The 18,851-nt window shown below is 45.7% G+C and overlaps 1 protein-coding gene across 16 annotated transcripts in view; it reads right to left on the reverse strand.

The window, feature by feature from the left end:
* Positions 1–1,795: 1,795 nt before the first annotated feature.
* Positions 1,796–18,851, reverse strand: part of STRBP (spermatid perinuclear RNA binding protein) — a 142,294-nt gene continuing 125,238 nt past the window's right edge. For 4 of the 16 annotated variants that reach the window (XM_059657955.1, XM_059657940.1, XM_059657941.1 and 1 more), the window contains one exon: positions 1,796–2,042. In XM_059657955.1, the coding sequence (XP_059513938.1) occupies positions 1,888–2,042 (155 nt within the window). In that variant the 3' untranslated portion in view covers positions 1,796–1,887. The other 12 variants (XM_059657949.1, XM_059657948.1, XM_059657947.1 and 9 more) reach the window with 12 other exon arrangements.

The following is an 18,851-nucleotide window of genomic DNA, read 5'->3' on the forward strand; positions in this document are numbered from 1 at the left end:
ATCAGGAACTGTGTGGGCGGTGCCACCACAGCAGAGGCTGTTGGCAGTTCTCTGTTGTGGGGCTGTTCTGTGCGTCACAGGAAGGTTAGCAGCATCCCTGGCCTCTGCTCACTAGATACCAATAGCACACCCTACCACCACCAGTTGTCATAACCTAAATGTCTCCAGATACTGCCGAATGCGCCCAGGCTAGGGGGAGGAGTTCCCCTGGTTGACAATCTTGTTCTGGCATGTAAGGTGAAGCTAGGAAGGCAGCAAGTGCCCAGGGGATGTCCCAGTTAAGCAAGGGCAGGATTAGGGTCAGCGGGGAAGAGAAAGGACAAGGAGCAGGGACACAGCTGTGGGCCTTAAGAACTAGCAAGCTCTACCTGGGAGTGATGGCAGGACCAGAAAGGCTGATTGGATTGGATGACTGGGGAGTCACTGATGCTTAGGGTGGGGTGGGGTGGAGGGAGCAGAGAAGGAAGTATAGATTTTAAGCCTGGCTGTGAAGGGAAATGGGGGAAAGGTGGTGGTTGGAGGGAACTGTGGTAGGAAGACCATAAGGCTTCATGCTAGTCAACTCAGATCCTGGTTCTGTGACCATTGTTCTTCCTTGACGGTGACCTTGGGACTAATCACAAGGTATGAAAATACATGACAGGCTGAGTGGGCCCTGCTGAGCGGATCTGGAGCCTTGTTAGTAACTCATGGGGGAGGGAGAGGCAGCTCAGAATGAAAGATAGGCGGCATCTGCCTTAGTCTCCCAGGAGTACTGCTGCCCCATCCACTCTGAATTCTGCCCACGTCCCAGCGGCACACGTGAGCACAGAGGGTTCAGTGAAGGAGAGAAAAATCCACTCCCAACTCTGAACTACCCCAACAGAGGTGAAAACCGGAGTCTGCACAGAGAGGACATGGGGCCCAGGGGAGTTGCTTGGCCTCTGGGACCCTGTATGGTCATCTGTGTAATGGATGTGTGGATTATAATGCTTCGTTTGGTCAGAGATATGCCAGGGGGAAGGGCAGAGGAGTCAGGAAGACATTGGGCCCTCAAAGGTTCCTGGCCCAGGCAACACGGCTAGGATGTGCACTCACGTCTCTAACTCCCAGTGGGCAGCAGGGGTATAAGCTCTGAGCACTTCACTCCAGATAGCATACCTCATCTCTGCAGTGGGCTCAATGCCCGTCTCCTCAGGGTTACCAAACTCCTGTTAAGCTTTGCCGAATTAAGTAATGTGCGATTTGACAGTAAAGGTGAAAGGCTGGGATTTCTACCAGGTACCGTCACCTCCATCTTTTCAGGGCCCAAGAGCAAGAAAGTGTGGGAGCAGGGTCTGGCCCGTCAGTTCTAGCATGGTTGTAAATCCGAACCCAAACCGATGGTGTGCCGGGGGAGAGGGCGGGCCTTTCGTTTGTAAGATGAAACGAGCACCCAGTGCCTCTCCACACAGCTCTTGGCTTCCCTGGGGCAGCAGCAGGAAGAGCTCCAGCTTTGCCTTCCGATGGCTGCTGCCATTCAGAAGCTCTCCTCCCTTGGGCACGTCCAGTCCTGGGGAGCAGGTATGAGGATTAAGCCAGGGATGTGAAACACACCTGGTCGGCTGAGGTTTAGGATTCGGCATCCGTACCTCACCACTCACAGTGCTGGGTTACAGTTTGAGGTTGTGTGAACTTTTTGTACTGTTAGCACTCTGGCTCAGTCCATGTGGCAAGATCTTCCTGTTCATGGTTCTCTCTGCTAAGTGCCAGGAAATTCGTTGTGCACTTGACCCTTTTTATCAAAGCACCTTTGTTTAACCAGAGAAGGCCCTGCTTAAGACAGAAGCTTTTATTTTTATTCATCCAAATAGGGAAAATGCAACATGTCAGGGCATTCCGGCAGACTGCAGCAGCCAGACGAGAGGGTCAGTCTATGCAGAGTCCAACACAGTCAGTGGGCGCAGAGTCCCTGTGGATGAAGGGCAGGCATCTCTGGACGAGGCACTGGTGACAGTCCACACACGCAGGCTGCTGCTTCAACTGTGCCGAAGGGTTCAAGTTCAGAGTCCTACATGTAACCACTGCCCCAAGGGGAAAGACAATCCGTGGTGCTCGCGATTTCCAGAGTTTTTTAACATAATACACAACAAAGTTATTGCCAAGGGCTTTGCACTGCAAATTATACTATTTACACTTGCGTATTCAGAAAAACACACACAATAAATAGGTATTTTAAATAAGATTACTAAAATTGCCTTGGCCACCACCAGACCAGAGTGAGAGTGAACTACAGCCAGGAGCCCAGTGTCATGTGGGAACTGCTCAGTCTTCTCCAGGGCCACCTTACTGCTTTTGTGAGGCAAGCAAGCCTCTTCTAGAACAGCCCAGAGCTTCAGGTCTAGACTGGCCGCCTTTTCCCCAAGGAGTTCTGCATGGAGTGGGCAAGAAGCAAGTCTTAGAGGCCAGACCAGGATGCGTAGGCTGATAGGCTGAACCAAGCCCAAGACCAGCCCCACTTTTCCTCAAAGTGCCCCCTCATTAGGACCCAACCAGCCCCTTACAGAGACCGAAGATTCACAACAGACCAACAACAGATGCCCCTGATGCAAGGCCTGAGTTCAGAGAAAACAGTGAACACTGCTAAAGGCTGAAATCTGCCAAGGAAGGTGGCTCATGACTCATTAGAAGACAGACAAGGACAGAGGCAGGGAGGAGAATCCCACTTCAAGCCCCTGGAGATTGGAGATAGCTCACAAGACAGCCTGGATTCCGGGGAGATGCAGAAAGTAAGGACCCCCGATTACAGGCTTTGAGGATGCCTGTAGTTTGGCTCCCCAGTTGTTTCCACGAAAAGTTGGTAATAACTGGTAGCTAAGCCACCTCCCACAGAGCCACGGCAGGGCCCCCTGCTGAGAAACACCCACATTAAGTGAGCAAGGGAACAGGCCATGCACGTGGTCCCTTACACTAAGTTGTGGTACAAGCCTTCATGGCCAGGGAAACGGATGTGTCTAGTGGTGGCTCGTCAGGTGAGAGAACATTTCTGGGTCAGGGTGTCTGGCTACTCACCCACCAAACCAAAGTGCTTGTCTTAAGTCCGAGGGGTATTTATGGCAGCAGGAACCCAGTTCTCGAGGAGGATGGGAGCAGTGCTCAGCCCGGAGGAGGGGGAAAGAGGCTGCATACTTCTAAACTGCTAGCCCTAAATTCACTGCCATGAACAAACCTGACATCTCAGAACAGCAGAAATATTTAGGCAGGAAAAAAAACAAACAAAAACCATTTTGACCACCATCTGCTTCCCTAAGCAGGAAAATGAGATGTGGGCCTCACACTCCAGAACCACAGCACAGGCCAAGCTGCCTGATGAGAGCCTCACCTTTCTCTCCCATGAGCCCAGAAACGCCTTTAGAAAACACAAGGAGTGCTGCTCAGAATTGAGAAGTTACCCACCCACTAACAGAGACAAGACCGGGCAGCAAAATTCAAGAGGCACATCCCCAAGCATTATTGCACTCACAGCATCCAGTTCCCCAAGTGTTCAGTGGTTTCCTACCCAGACATCCCACCACCCTCCCAGGGCCTGGAAGGCCACCTACTGACAAGTGTACCTGATTGGCCAGAGGACCAGTGTGTCTGCAGGCTGCACTGGGAGAGCCCTGCACGGAGCTGGCACAGCCACCTCCCGCTCCGAGGCTCCTCACCTACTGCCAGAGGCCTGTTGAGGACTCAATAAAACAGTATCTGCAGGCACTGCTATTAGGTCTCCTTTCATGACAGCTCCTGTCACCGCACATAAAGCACCCCCCCCCCATTCCAGGTGGCAGTTCAATTTACTTGCCTAGAAACCTCTCTGAGGAGAGAATACTTCAGGAGTAGAGAGCACTATATACACTTAGGGTTTTCTCTGCCACCCCAACTACAGTGAGCACCAGGTCTGGTGTGCCTCGGCCTCGAGCCATCTGTGATGCACCTGAGCAGCACTTGCTTCACCCTGCACACGCGCACCTTGCTGCAGTCGTTTGTACCCTCTGTGTGCTGGTCGCAGGCCTAGCTACATGCAGAGGGTGCGAATCAGCTTCTTGAAGCTTTAAGCTTTCTTGCCACATAACTCCATCTGAAGCAAGGGATGGGCTTCCCTAGATACTTTTGTTCACACACCACAGCACTGGGACAGACTGTTTCATTTGCCTGCGGGTGGAAGGTTCTGTTAAACTCTGCCTATTGAGAAGTGTGGCGCTCTAGCCCACTAAAGCCTGTGGCCAGGACCGCCCTGCAACTCGGGGCCACTTTTCTGCTCTGGTGCTGACGGTAACCAAACCCTGGGCTGAAATGTCCATACTAACCTGAAAGATACCGTTGGAAACCACGACCAGAGTAATGTTTCAAAAGTGCATCTATGATCACCTGACGGGCCTGAGCACAACCTTTCAAACTGGCTCCCCACCACCTGCAGAATGAAGCCCAACACTCAGTCCTTCCCAGGCTGCACCAACGTGCCGGTGACTGGACAGCTTGATCTCCTGACTCGGCCTGGCCCTTCTCTCTGGAGCTGTCAGTGCCCACCTCTCACCTAAAACCTACGATGCTCAGGGGCAAAGACTCACCCTCCTCGTCCTCAGTGCGCACTCGGACCAGCGTTCAGGAAGCCTTCGCAGGAAGCCGGGTAAGTCCCAGCCGAGGGCAGGAAGTTCCCTATCAGAATTAAACCAAAGGGTGCCTACAGTCTAAGAGCCAAAAGCAACCAGTGCCTGTGTTGTGAGTAGGATTTGTTGGACCACAGCCAGGCTCGTTTGCTACAAAGGCCGAGCTGCGTAGCTCCAACAGCGAATGGTTCACAAGACCTCAGGTTTATTGTCTGACCCTTTATAGAAAAAGTTTTCCAAAACCATGTCTAAAAGCAGTGTTCCCATATATTTCCAAATTGAGATACTAAAAGAAGAGACGATATCATGTGGCCCAGGGGAGTAAACAAAAAGGCCTCTTGTAGTCAGACACCTGGCTACCCCCAAAGGCTAATGGGATCAGCATATCAGTGCACTAGTGACCTTTCTTAGCTCTGACCTAAAGACTCAAACCACAGCTGCCTCCAGCCCTATGTCCCAAAGAGTGACAGAAATAGAGGGCAGACACCCACCCTGACTCCTCAGCTCTCCCTGCCCACCTGTCCAGGATGAATCCAAGATAGACACAGACCTGAGGCCCACAGCAAACCCTCCAGTAACTACAATTTCATTCTTTCCCTCCATAAAGCACCCTGTAAAACAAGTTGGCACCTTCCCATTGGCTGAAGACCATGTCCTACAGATGCTGAATTAAATGAGCTCCAGCCCTTGTCCTGGCAAAGAAACCAAAAATGTCACTTTTTAAAAAGCACAAGGTTCCTGTATGAACAAACGCCCAGTACCTGTCATTCCCTTGGACTGGTGAGCCCAGCAGAGCAGAAACTCAGGGAAAGAGTAAGATGCTGACTGACCAGCCTGCAAACCTGTCTACCGGTTGCTAAAAGATACACTTCCAAGAGAGCAACCCCACTCCTGGCCCAATGGAGATGGCCCTTCCTACGTTCCAACTCCTTCCCCTGCACTCCCTTCTGCCTTGTCAGCATCTTCCTGCTTCACCTTCCCCATCTTGGGTCCAGTCACCGAGTGACGGTGGCTCTGGAGAAATGCTTGGGCAGGCGCCTGCTCCCCTGGACATGGTGCCCTGGGCTGGGTGCTGCCAAGCCTACCTTCCTGCTCGGTCCATGAGAGAACCTGCCCTCTGAAGAGACACCATTTCTGCCTCTGCTCCCCTGTGTGGCCTTCAGCCAGCCTCCTCCATCCCTCACCTGGGCATCTGCAACAGCCTCTGCCTTCTGCCTCTAATCCTTCCAAATCGACCCTCCAGAATGCTCACCATTTTGGAAGATGGTAATCACTGAAGGGCATAGCCAGGGCCTTTCACCAAGTGGCCCTACTCTATACATCCCCCCTGCTACTTAACCCTTCTAACCAGGTGGCTTCCATTAACACATTAAGCGCCCAGCCAGTCACCGGTGAGTGACATACTTTCGGTCCAGAAGACAAAACAGGCTGGGTGCTTAACATGTTGACAAGGACCTTCATGCTGTCCCCAGAAGGCCATGCCTGTCTTGAAATCTCACCACGTTACAGAGCTCCTCTGACTCGCGCTGCGTGTCAGTCTCTCCACAGGCCTGGCTCCTCTCCAGGACTGAGTGGGAGCCCTGCACACCGTTCCCCATCCTGAGCTCTCACCTGCTACTCAGTTGTCTAAGCTGAAAATCTTGTTATTTTCTGTTCCCTGTCCCCCACAACAGAGCCTGGTACACAGTACCAGGTGACAGTGAATGTTTCCCAATAAACCCACCTGCCCAAGAGGAGAGAAGTGATCTTGTCAATGTCAAGAGTCACATCAGTGCTCTGTCCACACTGACATTCCGTAGGAAAAAATTCCTCTGTACCAGCCAAACAGTTGGCTTCTTGCTTAAACACTCTGTAACATGGAGTGTGCTTCTCACCACACCTGCTCCCAAGGCTCCATCAGCCGTCCTGAGTTCATCGGGCACTGTGGTCCGGTAGCCTCCACGGGCATGAAGGATATAGGCAAGTTGAGCAATTTCTGACACTCTATGATGGAAAGGTCCAAAGAGAGCCCAGCATCAGAGCACTTGGGAAGCGTGTTCCTGTGAAGGTGGCCCGTTTGGTTAGTGCACGCAGAAAAACTTAGCCAGGAGCTAATGTCAGCCCCCAGAATCGCGGAGGAAGCCAAAACAAGAAAGCACACATCTACTCCAGCAGCCGTCCCTCTGCCGTCCAAGCCTGGGCTCCCCATGGCAGGTGCTGGTTTGCACTTTCCTACAGGGTTTAGTTACAGCACAAAAAGGCCGTCGGTGGAAGTAGGCGCAACTGTGCGGCTGGCACCAACAAAACAAAACACCCCACACAGGCTGCTTGGCCTGAGACCGACCAGTCCAGGAGCAAGCAAGCACATAGTTGAGCCTGGCATCTGGATTCTTTTTTTTCCCAAAAGGGGTGGCGGAGGCAAGAAGTGAGTTGGCTTCTGCTTGTTTTATTTTAAACCAAGCGAGGTAAAGTGATACATCCTGGGAGAGGAGACTTGCCAAGGGGTCTTGGGAATCAGGACAGGCTGCAGTCTGGACCAGTAATGCACACCACAGTATTGGCACAGAGCAATCCCAATGGGAGGGCCTGGCCACTTACCAGCTGGATAATTTGGGGCAAGTTATTTTGTCTAAGCCTCCATTTCCTCATCTGTAAAAAGGAAATTTCTAGATCCCACAACCGTGGTGGAACTCAAATCCCATCCCTAAGAAAGTGCTTCTGTTAACTTAAAAACAGTAGAATGTTATTTCTTCTCCGTGGTCGAAAACTCACTAATTGGGAGCCACAAAATGTGCCACAAACAAGCTAGGTGGTTTGGAGGTCTCTGGGCTTCCGTTTCTGTTTGTGCCCTGGGAATGACCTACGTATGCATTCTCCAGATTGAGGGCAGGGCAGGCTGGTGACTGGGGGAGAGCTTTGCTAATTGGCCCCTACACTGGCAGGCACTCAGTCGTCCTCAACATAGGTCCCTGCTCTAGACCTCCTACAACCTGGGTTTAAAAGAAAGTTCCTTCCTCTTGCTCCCCTCCAGGAAATGGCAGGTAATCAGAAAAAGGCCAGTTGCCAAGGATACTGACGACTTGGGGTGAGGGAGGAATATCTTCCCCTAACAAGGATTCTGCATCCATTCCCACACCCACTGAGCCCCAGCAGAAGCCCAGTTGGCATTCATTAGCAAAGGAGCTGGTGAAGTGGTTTGTAGCACAGACGAGCAGACCAGCTCAGCAGAGAGACTCACACAGCCATTCAGAGACAGACGGGAGTCCGTCCCTCCAGCACGGCTCACCTAGAGTGAAGGCTGGCAGCTCCCCTAAAGCCCAGGTCAAGGGAGGCCCCTCTTATCACAACCAACCATTGCAGTCTGCCCTTAGCGCTCAAGAACCTCCCTACACTTCCACCCCAAACCTGGGCTACCACCGACCATGGCCCTCTTCCTGAGACCCACTGAGTCAAAGCCTCACCAGCCTTCCTTCAGAGTCTGGCTCAAGTCTTTTAACACATATCACCAACCTCAGGCCAGACAGAGTGTACTCAGAAAGCACTAATTAGCTAAATGAAAACATACCTCAATTTCTCATTGATCTTCAAATAAAAACAAGCTACCAATACAAAAGCTTCCTCAGTTTATACAGCCACACCTTATTCTTCAAGTCTATCTTGCTAGTTAAATAATCTTTTTCAGTTGGTCAGAAAGAAAACAGCTCTATTTTCAACCAGGATATCTTGTCTAAAATGAGATCAAGACACAGAGCCTATATTCCAGCCCAGGAGGATAGGGTGGCTTCTAAGCCTGAGAGCTCAAAAGATCCTGCAAAGTCCCAGCTGGTTTAGGCCCTCACAGCTCCTCTGGGCCCTGCCCACTGCGCTACCTCCTTCCTGTCTCCCAACCGGCCGCCCATCTTCATCCCCAGACTTTTAAGCCATAGCATGTGTAGTGGAAAGAGGCTTTGGCACTCCAGCATTCAACTCAGCCTCATTTTTTTTTTCATCTGCAAAATAGAGATAATACCACCTCCTGAAGGTTGCCTGAGAATTAAGAATGTCCAGTGCCTGGCACACACAATACAGTAAAACTTCAATATAATGAACTAATTCGAGCAAGGGGTGTTCCATTAAAGCTGAAAGCCCATTATATAATAAAGTAGGTTTTCTGAAAGTGTATGTTAAAAATTTGACAAATTAGTTTACCTGTTTTTACTCATGTACAGGTTTGTGTAATAAAAATTAAATATGCATGAACAATTTAATTTCACAGAACAGTCTTCTATATGCATTACTGTAATTTTAAATGTAATACTGAGTAGGTGTAGTAAATGCATGCATTCACCAGTCACCGTGAGTAAACAAATGCTCAGGGCCAGGGCGTGGGAACATCACCTGGCACACCTTAAAACTGCTGCAGAAAGTCCTCTCTCAGAACCAGTCACCTTGTGCGAAGCGGGGTGAGCAGGTGCTAATCATTCGCCCAACATTGTTGGGTGACTTGGATTTAATGATGTAGACTATACTTGTAAATATGTGATATTTATGGCAGCAAAATTACTACAGTGGTTTTTCCAACATATGGCCTATTTGCTAAATTTTGTTAACAATAAGTGAATTGATAACAAAAGAAACCCTGTTAATTTAATTATAAGCAAGTCTTGGTTAAAATCATTTTTAAATTAACATACAAACTGGAAATTGTATCCATTAAATCTGAAGTCCATTAAATCCGAAGTCCATTAAATTGAGGGTTTACTGTATACCAATTTTAGCATGTTTCTTTGTTCTTCCCTTTCTTCCATTCCTGCTTCTTCAAACAACTGCTGCCCACAGCCCAAAATGGCCTAATTTGAAGGCTACTGTTAATTTATTTACCTGGGACATTTAGCTGACATTTGAATGCAGAGATAAGTCATCTAAATCACACAAAAGGACCAAAATAGGAGAAACTGAAACAAAACAGAGAGAGACGGGGCTCCTAGGCGGTGGTAAGAGAATGTCCTCACAGCAACCAGGCTAATCAGACGCTTAAACTGCCCTGGTGGATGGTGGCCATCTCCATGCTACCCACCAGCAGAGGCAGCACAGTTTGTTGGAAGAAATGGCAAAGTTCTGCCAAGAAAGACCAAGACCCTCCTTAGAAGGACCAAGTAATTAACATACGGACAACTGATTGGTCTAGGCAAAAAAGACATCTGCCCTCAACCATGGCTCCATGAGGCAATGATGTCATCATACAGCCATAGCTGAGGAAAGGAGTAACTTCTACCAGGTCATCAGCTACACAAATATCTCGGGTTTAAGAAAATCCTCTTGAACAGAATGCAAATCTATCTTATTTGCCTTTAAAGGTAAGGTAACACCCAGTCCAGTCCTGTCTATACAGATTTTATAACTTTAGAGCATCCCAGAACTTAATCTCCACTGAACTCATCTGCCAGCAAACAGGGACACATCTGCTCACCTTTCCTCAAAGACTCTGGCATCCACAGACACATGCTGGCCAGAAATGGACAGAAAGACACATATCCTTTACTCAATCCAACAGTTATCTCCTACCCATTTTTCCTTTTGCTGAAATGCAACTTACCAACTGTGCCTGGACAGACAGGTAAATCGATGGATGGATGGATGGATGGACAGGTTTGATTCTAAAACTGACTGACAGAAGGAAGGCCTGATGTAGTGATTACAGATTTTTTTTCCCTTCAAAGTGTTGAAACAAACTGGAATGGAGAAGCTGCAGGAATGCTATTCAGAGAAGCATCTGAGTCAACAGCCTAAGCATGCCGCCCAGACTCCTTTCTTTTCTGTGGTTTTTATTTTGCTTTCTACCTGCCAGGCCCTGGTGACTGACATTGGATTTAGGGGCTGGTGGTAATCAAACACACTCTTTTTTCTTACTGATCACTGGTAGGAAACCTGGAATTAGCAGGCTGATATTCTAAGCTCAGCCTCTGTAAGCACACTTAATCCCACAGCAAGTATTTATGAACCCCAGCAGCAGACTGGCCAGTGATTTCACCAGCACAGCAGAGAAGTGAGCCTTTGCATTCAGCACAGATCTGCAGTGACCCCCCCCCCACACACACACACTAGCTCTCACTAAGCGTGTGCTTTGTGTTTCCTGTCTAACCCCCAGATGCTAGGACAGGCCTCTCCCAAAGCCTGGGTGCACCCCAACCCTGTCAGCACTAAGGAACCAACACAGCTCCCCCTTAAGCAGGCCACACACCTGCTTCTCAGCTACCTGCCAGCACAGCCTTGCCTCCCTCACATATTTTGTCACCTCAGCCAACCATGGGAAGGACAGTCAACAGTTCCTGAGTACTAACTATGTGCCAGGTACTACTCAAAGCACTTCAGTGTTATTAACTAATTCTCAAGCCCCATAGCAATTTGCTGGAGGGAGAGAAATTCTTTGGTCCAGATTCCCACAAGGTTTCTAGTCCCTATTTCTAGCTGTGCTGTAAAGCTTACATAACCTAATTTGCATTATGATGCTATTTTAAAAATCTCCAAAGATGACTGCTTCAAGCATCAATGGAAGCTGTTAGCTCCCACCTAAAACGATGTGAGAAAAGACATCTATTCTTAAAATTAACTCAACTCAAACTCTTGACTTAACGCTGCCTTCTGGAAGATGCTACTGGAAAGGAAGGAGCTCATTCCTATATAAGAAGTGCTAGTTCTATGCTCTGCTCATAAGCACTAGAGACACATCAGCACAGAAGCTCACCTCCACGGGGATGCTTTCTTGGCTCTGGGTTCTTACTCATTTACCACCCACCTCCCTTCCAGGCCTCCTGGTAACACTGAGAAATCCATGGTCACTGGGTAGAATGGCGTCAGCACCAGTCTGAATAAAACAGAACCTTCCTTGTTCTGATGACCACAGAGAGCCCCACCCCCCACCACAGCGAGGAGGTACAGGGTTTAGCTCAATGGCAGTTGCAGGACGACCATTCAGAGAGCAGGCTGTTTTTAGCTATAACTGTTCTTAATAGCCCTGGTTTTTAGGTTCTATATTGCTAGAATTCTAACTGCTAGGAATGGGGTGCAGGGAATCTCAGTTCATTCCCCTAACTCACTACTGAAAATTTACATCCGCTGCAGTTATTAATAAGATCCAAGAAACAGGGGAGTAATAGTAAATAGAAGGGTGAAATTCCCCTCATTTGTCATAAAAAAAATACGTGGTCAGTATTTAAATTAGCCAGTTTGTTATTTGCTATTATAAAAATTGCTATAAAAGGACTGGGGTATTTGTTATTAATTTCATTCAGTTCACTTACTTGGATAGAGGTCCATGAACATAAACCAGAGTTGGTTTTGAGCTGTCAAAACTGGCAGGGAAATATTTAAAATGAGTGAATTTCCATTGGATGCTCATTTTTGTCATGTCAGAGGGCCCATATTATTAATCCTACATAATGAAAACCTAATATGCTAAGTGTCTGGTCATCTGGTTGTCCGTTCAACCAATCAAAGTGTAATATGCTAATGAAATGCTCAGGCCGCTCAACTGCTCGCTATGACGTGCACTGACCACCAGGGGGGCAGACAGTCGACCAGTGGCTATGATGTGCATTGACCAAGGGGCAGACCTCCGACCGGTAGTTTAGCCTGCTGCTGGGGTCTGGCTGATCGGGACTGAGCAAGATGGGCTGGACATGGCCTGGAGCCCTCCCGCGGTCCCTCCCCGGCTGGCCAACTTCCCATGTCCGTCCCCAGCCCTGATCATCCCTCCCTGGCCCCGATCCTGCACCGGTGGTGTCCCTCAGCCTGACCTGCGCCCTCTCACAACCCAGGACCCTTCGGGGGACTGTCGGAGAGCCGGTTTTGGCCTGATCCCGCAGGCCAGGCCGAGGGATCCTATTGTTGCATGAATTCATGCACCAGGCCTCTAGTTTATAAATAAACTATTAAATAAGTTAATCTTTTGACATTTCTAGTGCATGATTTGCCTCCCAAGCTAGGATATTTATAGTAGGCCCAATTCCATCAACAAGGAGACTCAGACTTAAAGCATTTCCACTGGGCAGGGCTCTGTTTGCTGATACCCAGAGAAGGACCTGGCACATAATGGGCACCTGGCTGTTTGAGCAGGACTGGAATGTACTTGCTACTAGTCAGCTAGACCTCATACAATCTTTTATAGATGTGAAAGCCACATTCAACATACATGCAGGTTCTGTATGGAAAAGAAAGTTGTTCTAGCAACCTTCAAGTTAGTAATAAAAAGAAAACTGCTACTTAGAGACAAATATAAAACATAAAATTCATTTTAATCTATATATAAAAAAAATAGCCTTAGCACAGAACATCTGACACATGTGAAATGCATATATGGGACACACTAAACAAAGCAAATCCTTATTAAAATATTTGGCCTAACCCTGACATATTTTAAATAAACTCCATGATGGCTGAATGAGGTGGGAAATAAACCATCTAGCTACCGAACCTAGAAAGACAGGTGAGTTGCCTTACATCTATTTGGTCCCTGGGTATTTACCATTCTGAGTCTTGCCAAATTTGGTTCTGCAAATAGTTAGCTTAACTCAGTCAATTACATATTTTCTCATGGTTACCTTAATATTTTGGGTTTTTTTTCATTTTCTATTGCTTTTTTTTTTTTATGGCTTCTTGCTGCTGTTGCATTAGGGCATACAACATAGATCAGAGATTTTCATTTCTCAGAGTTTTTCTCCTTGAGAAATTGGCACTTCAATCCTCAGCTTGTGTAACAACTACATATAAATGCATCCTACCAGCACTATCACCAACCTTGCTGCTTATGAAATCCCAGCACTTTGGCCAAGAGTGCCCTGATGTTAAGATCTTTTTAGGTGAACTCTCTCTACCACTGAATTATTTTTCTTTAAACAGGTATGTGTGTGTAATTCACATATGTTATATTTTAAGTTTCTACACTCATACACAACTCAGCAAAAGTGAAATGTCTCTTGAATAGAAAGTAAAACAAGGTATTAAAAGAAATGCCGAAAATAATTATTTTACATTTAGATCATACAAAATTTTTTAAAGGGAATGTGATGCCATAAGACCTAAGAGATCAAATACATCATATATGATTGTAATATATGCATGCATGTTGTGTTCATCCATTTTTAATTACTTTTCTCTTTAATCAGAAAGTAAAAGAGCTTACCTTTGTATACTGAGAGCACAGCTTACAGTCACTATATCTCAGCCTATTTTATATAAGTGATATGGCTACGAAGGTCCGAGGAGAACGAGAATAAAGTGAGATAAACGTGCTGAAAACTGCTTAAAAGTATTAACCTGAAATACACAGAGGGTCCAACACCAGTTTTAAAAATACATTAACGAGGTATTCCCAGCTCTTCAATTAATAATGGTGACTGACTGATTCATGATTTTCAAACATTCACCCAAATTTTTAAAAAGAAGAAAAGGTTAATACCAGGACAATCTGTCAGGTGTGTCCCCTGGGTTAACAGATTGAGAGGACTACAGACGACCTCAGGACTCCGCACTGCACCGCACCGGGCACGGCGGCAAGTCGGCATGAGGTATGTGGGAAACCACGGGACCATTTCCTTGCACAGGAGACGGAGTGCTCCTGAGCCTGAAGGAGCACAGGCTACAGGCCACATCCACAGCTGGGCACCAGCCTCCATGCAAAGAATATGGCTTCAAGAACCCCTATCTCTGAGACATTATAAAAGCACTAACTGACGCAGTCAGGAATGCAACTACCCAATTTATATGCTAAAAAAGTTTAAAAATGGTTCGAAGATATAGCACAGCTCACACACTAATTCTAAGTTCTACATTGGTCTGTAAACTCCCTGACAAGAGACTACACTAGGAGGAGTCAAGTACAGATATTGCTAGGTTTCCAAAGAAAAGTTTTAGAACAGACACCGTGGCTTTGAGTAAAGTATTGCTCGTCTTTAAAATGTTCAGTCATTGCTTTCCAAAAGAAGGTACCAGAGTGGTGTGTCTGAGAGCTGGAAAGCCTCAGGGGTCACATTGCTCTTAAGACCAAGACATAGAAATTGCCATTTCAAGCCAGACAACCTGATGGTTCTAGAAGTCAGAGAAGAAATCTTGAGGGCCCAAGTGAATAATAAATGGTGCGACGCTGAGAGGCTGGCAATAGGGGCTTTCAATGAAAAAACCACCTACAGTGGAGAAAAGAGCAGAGAAGCAAAACTTTATGTTAATTTCACAGAATTTGGTGAAGCCAAGAGCTTCATTTATATTTCTCTGCTCTTTCAGCTGTAAGTGGAATTTTCATTACAAAATGGAAGGGTGGGAAGGGCAAAAGAAGGGGGGACACTTAATTCATTACAAAATTTAAACAGTTGAACTTGCAATGGTTACCACTTCTAACAAAGGACTGACAGCTCTGTTATTTTAAGTAAAGCAGAGAAATGTAAAAGTTTGCAGCAACGGGGCAGGTTTACAACATGGTTAGTAACTTCCAACAAACAAACAAACAAAAAAAAGGACTTGGTAGAAACCATTTGAAATGACTGCCATCATGTTGGAAAACAGCACAGCTCCCTTTTCACCATCATACAGGGATCGAGCTATGAAGCTGAGTCAGCTAATTCTAAAGAATTTTCTAAAGAGAAATCTCCAGAGAGATTCCAACTTGGAATGCAAATTTGACAATCAATTTCAAATGACAATACAGCTGCAGCTGCCAATTAATAGTATTCCAAAAACCAAGAGGACTATTGTAAATATTTAATAAAATTGGACACTATAGCCATGCTTTTTCTTCTCAGTGATGGCTCTGTTTCATCCATAGGTCAGCAAAACGAATCAATGAAAAATGAAAACTTCCCAGCCAAAATGGGCCTCCTGTTTACGTCTAGCCACTAATGCATAGATGAGAATGATAAGTTCACAGCTATTTCTAGCAAGTGATGAGGTTTTATTAAAGAATCACCCACCACTAATAAGACAAAAGGTCAAGGAGCAGAAGTAACAAACAAACCACTGTAATAAATAGATGTCTGAGAAGTGATATGAACATTTGTTTTAAACTGCCCGTTTCATTCTCATTTAGTGGTAAACTGCCCGTTTCATTCTCATTTAGTGGTCCCAAAGAATCTGGCAATCAATTTGCCATATTTTGTGAAGCCCATTCTCACTGATGGGCAGTGGTCCACTCTGAAAAACAGAATTTAAGAGGGAAGAAGAAAGCTATTTCATACAAAAAACGGACATTTTTAAGACACAGCCACTTGTAAATACCAACATGGGACCACACTGTTGTCTCCATGGGGGTGAGTACCTTAATGAAACCATTACCTTCTAGTAACATCATAGGCTTTTCAAACAAGGTGAGAATGCAAGTGGAAGACTTAGGTCTGCGCCCTTTACAGAACAGCACAATGATACCCAGTCATCATCTGTCACCAGCTTAACCAGGTGTCTTACAAATAAATGCTGACCCATGGCTGAAACCTGTCACTTTTCACAGCAGCACTCAACAAGAACTGGGACAATCGAAGAGCAAGTTTTTATGGGGACCCTGTTGCTGCTTTAGATTCTGATGTAATTGAAGAGGAAAAGAAGACCCTTCAATGAATCCCAGAAAAACTGCTGATCTTCTATCTGCGTGAACAAGTCAGGGAGTGAACAGTGTCTTACAGAGTGAAAAAGGCCACAAGAACAAGGGAGGGTGACGGTCAATTAATTTATGATTTTTTAAAACTAGGGAATTCTGAAACTAAAGTGATCCTGGATATTCCTCCTTTCCCATCTCTGGGTGGTGCCACCATTTTGATAAGCAATGCTCGGGGAACAGAGCACCCCGGATCGTGGTGAAGCCCCTGTACAGCAGGGCACGAAGGGCTCACAAAGTAAGGAGACTGGCTGGGACTCACAACCGCCTTGGTTTTACTTTAGCAGTTTGCTTACTAATGGATGGGTTTCCTAGGATAAGTTATTAGTTTTCAATTCCTTATAATTTTATACCAAAACATATCAAAATAATAAGCTAAAACAATATTCAAACCCATATTTTATTGGCTTTAATTACACACTTCAATATTTACAAAGTAAAATGAAAAGTCTATTGTATTAAAAAAAATTACTACAGCCCAACTTAAAGTGCCCTGGGGCAGATACATGTCAATCAGCTAGAATCAGTGGCTATGTCAGGAACCAGGCAGTACTCTGGGGTACAACAAAGCAGTTTATTTGTGATCAGTGTTTGAGACTATACATCCTTCACAAATTTAATTTTACATAATCTGATACTCCTCTTAAGCTTTGAACTGCTAGACTTATTTCCCTACAACAGAAGGGCTGGTATAAGTTATTTTCCAGAAATGAGGTACCGTTTCACAGAACTAGTTTCTTTTTTTTTTTTGTTTTGTTTTCAAGTTTTAGAGAACTAAATTTGCATTTGTTAAAATCAAAAAGTAGGAAAGATGTTCTTTACAAATAATTTTGATCAAGTATGTGTTCGAAGAAAGCAGGATAAAAAGGCTTTGTTTCTAACATTCTGTATCGTACTGTATTGTTGTTCAATAGGAATTAGCTTCTGTCATTTGCTAAAAGAATGAGTAGTGGGGAACAGGATATGTTGGGAATTTCATAACGGGTAACAGAACCATTCTCTTGGGTAAACCTACAGAGAAAAGAAACGGAAAGGACTCCAAATAAGTTTGATAATCCAATAAAAGTTCCAGGTTAAAAAAAAATCTTACAATTATTATCATTAACCTTTTCCAGATTAGTCAGTCAACATCACCATTTTGGAAGAGGCCCACAAATCTCTCAATTTTGAAATTGCTCTTAATATTTTGATAATATTCTCCACTTCAAATTAAGATGGCTAAATCACAGGAAGAATGATATTCAGAAGGCAATTTCATATGAATGAGCTGTTGTGAATGCTAAAGATCAAAGGCAATGCCATTGATTAATATTCTAAAGTGATTCTAGAAATCCATATTGGTTCTCCATTTGGCAAATCATGTTTTACAGGAGAAACACAGATCGTCAACATTCAAAGCACATCGTTCTCTGCAGGCCTGAGCTCCCCAGAAAGACAGCTCCAAGTGGAGTCGGGACCAGGGGCTTATCTTGTTCATGGCTAGTGCCAATATTGGCATGGCAAATCTGGAAAGATTAATAATTGCTTTCTTAATTTTGTAATTAATGAGTTCTTGTGGCCTCACAAACTTCTGCATACTCAAGCATGATTTGAAATCTGCTCCTATTTCTATTCTAATCTTTAACCTATGGAGAAATCACAAAGCAGCAACAGCAGGTATTCGAGAGCACCAGATGATCAGAGGGAAATTACCCCACATGCAACAGCTTTACAAAGGCCAAAAGACATATTTACCTTACAGCCAAAATAAAGCATCATTTTAGTAGGTTGGCATCACAGTAACATTTAAAAACAAATCTTTTATGTGAAAAATGGGGGCATCAAATTTCACCAGCTTTGGAAGTCAGTTATATGGCACATGGAGGAGAAGAGCCTTCTGCTGTGGGGCTCAGATGCCACAGGGTGAAAGTACAATGTTAGAGAAAAGGGAGGAACGAGAAAGAAAAATTAAAAATACTGAGGAAAATGTGAATGCAGCTTAGAGCCTAGATATAAAACTGCTTTAACGGGAAAAACAGAGCTCTAGCAAACCTTACAAAGAATGTGAGACTGACTGAGTCCAAAAGAAAGACATGGAAGGAGACCTGCCCTAGGGGCAGATGCTCTGTCGCTCAGACACGTGACTGAGGCTGGTGAGTCAGACGTGTCTGGTACACTGAGCAGACCTGACTCACAGGAAGGGGGCAGTAGTCAGGATACCCAGACTCAAAAGGAGCTGGACAGTGTGACTTCAGAGGCAATTCTGGGTGAAAGCACACTCTTGAATTAATCTCCACTTCCTACTCACCCAAATCTGAGAACAAGGGAATCTGGGGGAGCCTTGACCCAAACAGAGTGTGCCAGAGGGGACACTTGGGAAAGGGAAGTAACTCCAGCCTCTGCACTTTGCCTTGGAGACACTCACCCCACACATTTGACCCTGACAGCTTCTCCACATCTTCCCAGGATATAATTGTCTACCTTAATGGGGAAAGAGGTCAAACTGTTCGCTTTCTACTTATTTCTACAGTTATGAAACCAGATGAAGCTTCAATTTAGCAGTCTTAAGGACCCATAATTTTCATCCAAACAAAAATGGAAAAGCTGATGCATGAAGAGAAAAAGTATAATGAAAGGCCTCGGGGCTCATGTAGAGAACAAAAGCCCAA

Source organism: Myotis daubentonii, chromosome 11, assembly GCF_963259705.1.
Source record: "Myotis daubentonii chromosome 11, mMyoDau2.1, whole genome shotgun sequence".
In the NCBI taxonomy this organism is placed as follows: Eukaryota; Metazoa; Chordata; class Mammalia; order Chiroptera; family Vespertilionidae; genus Myotis; species Myotis daubentonii.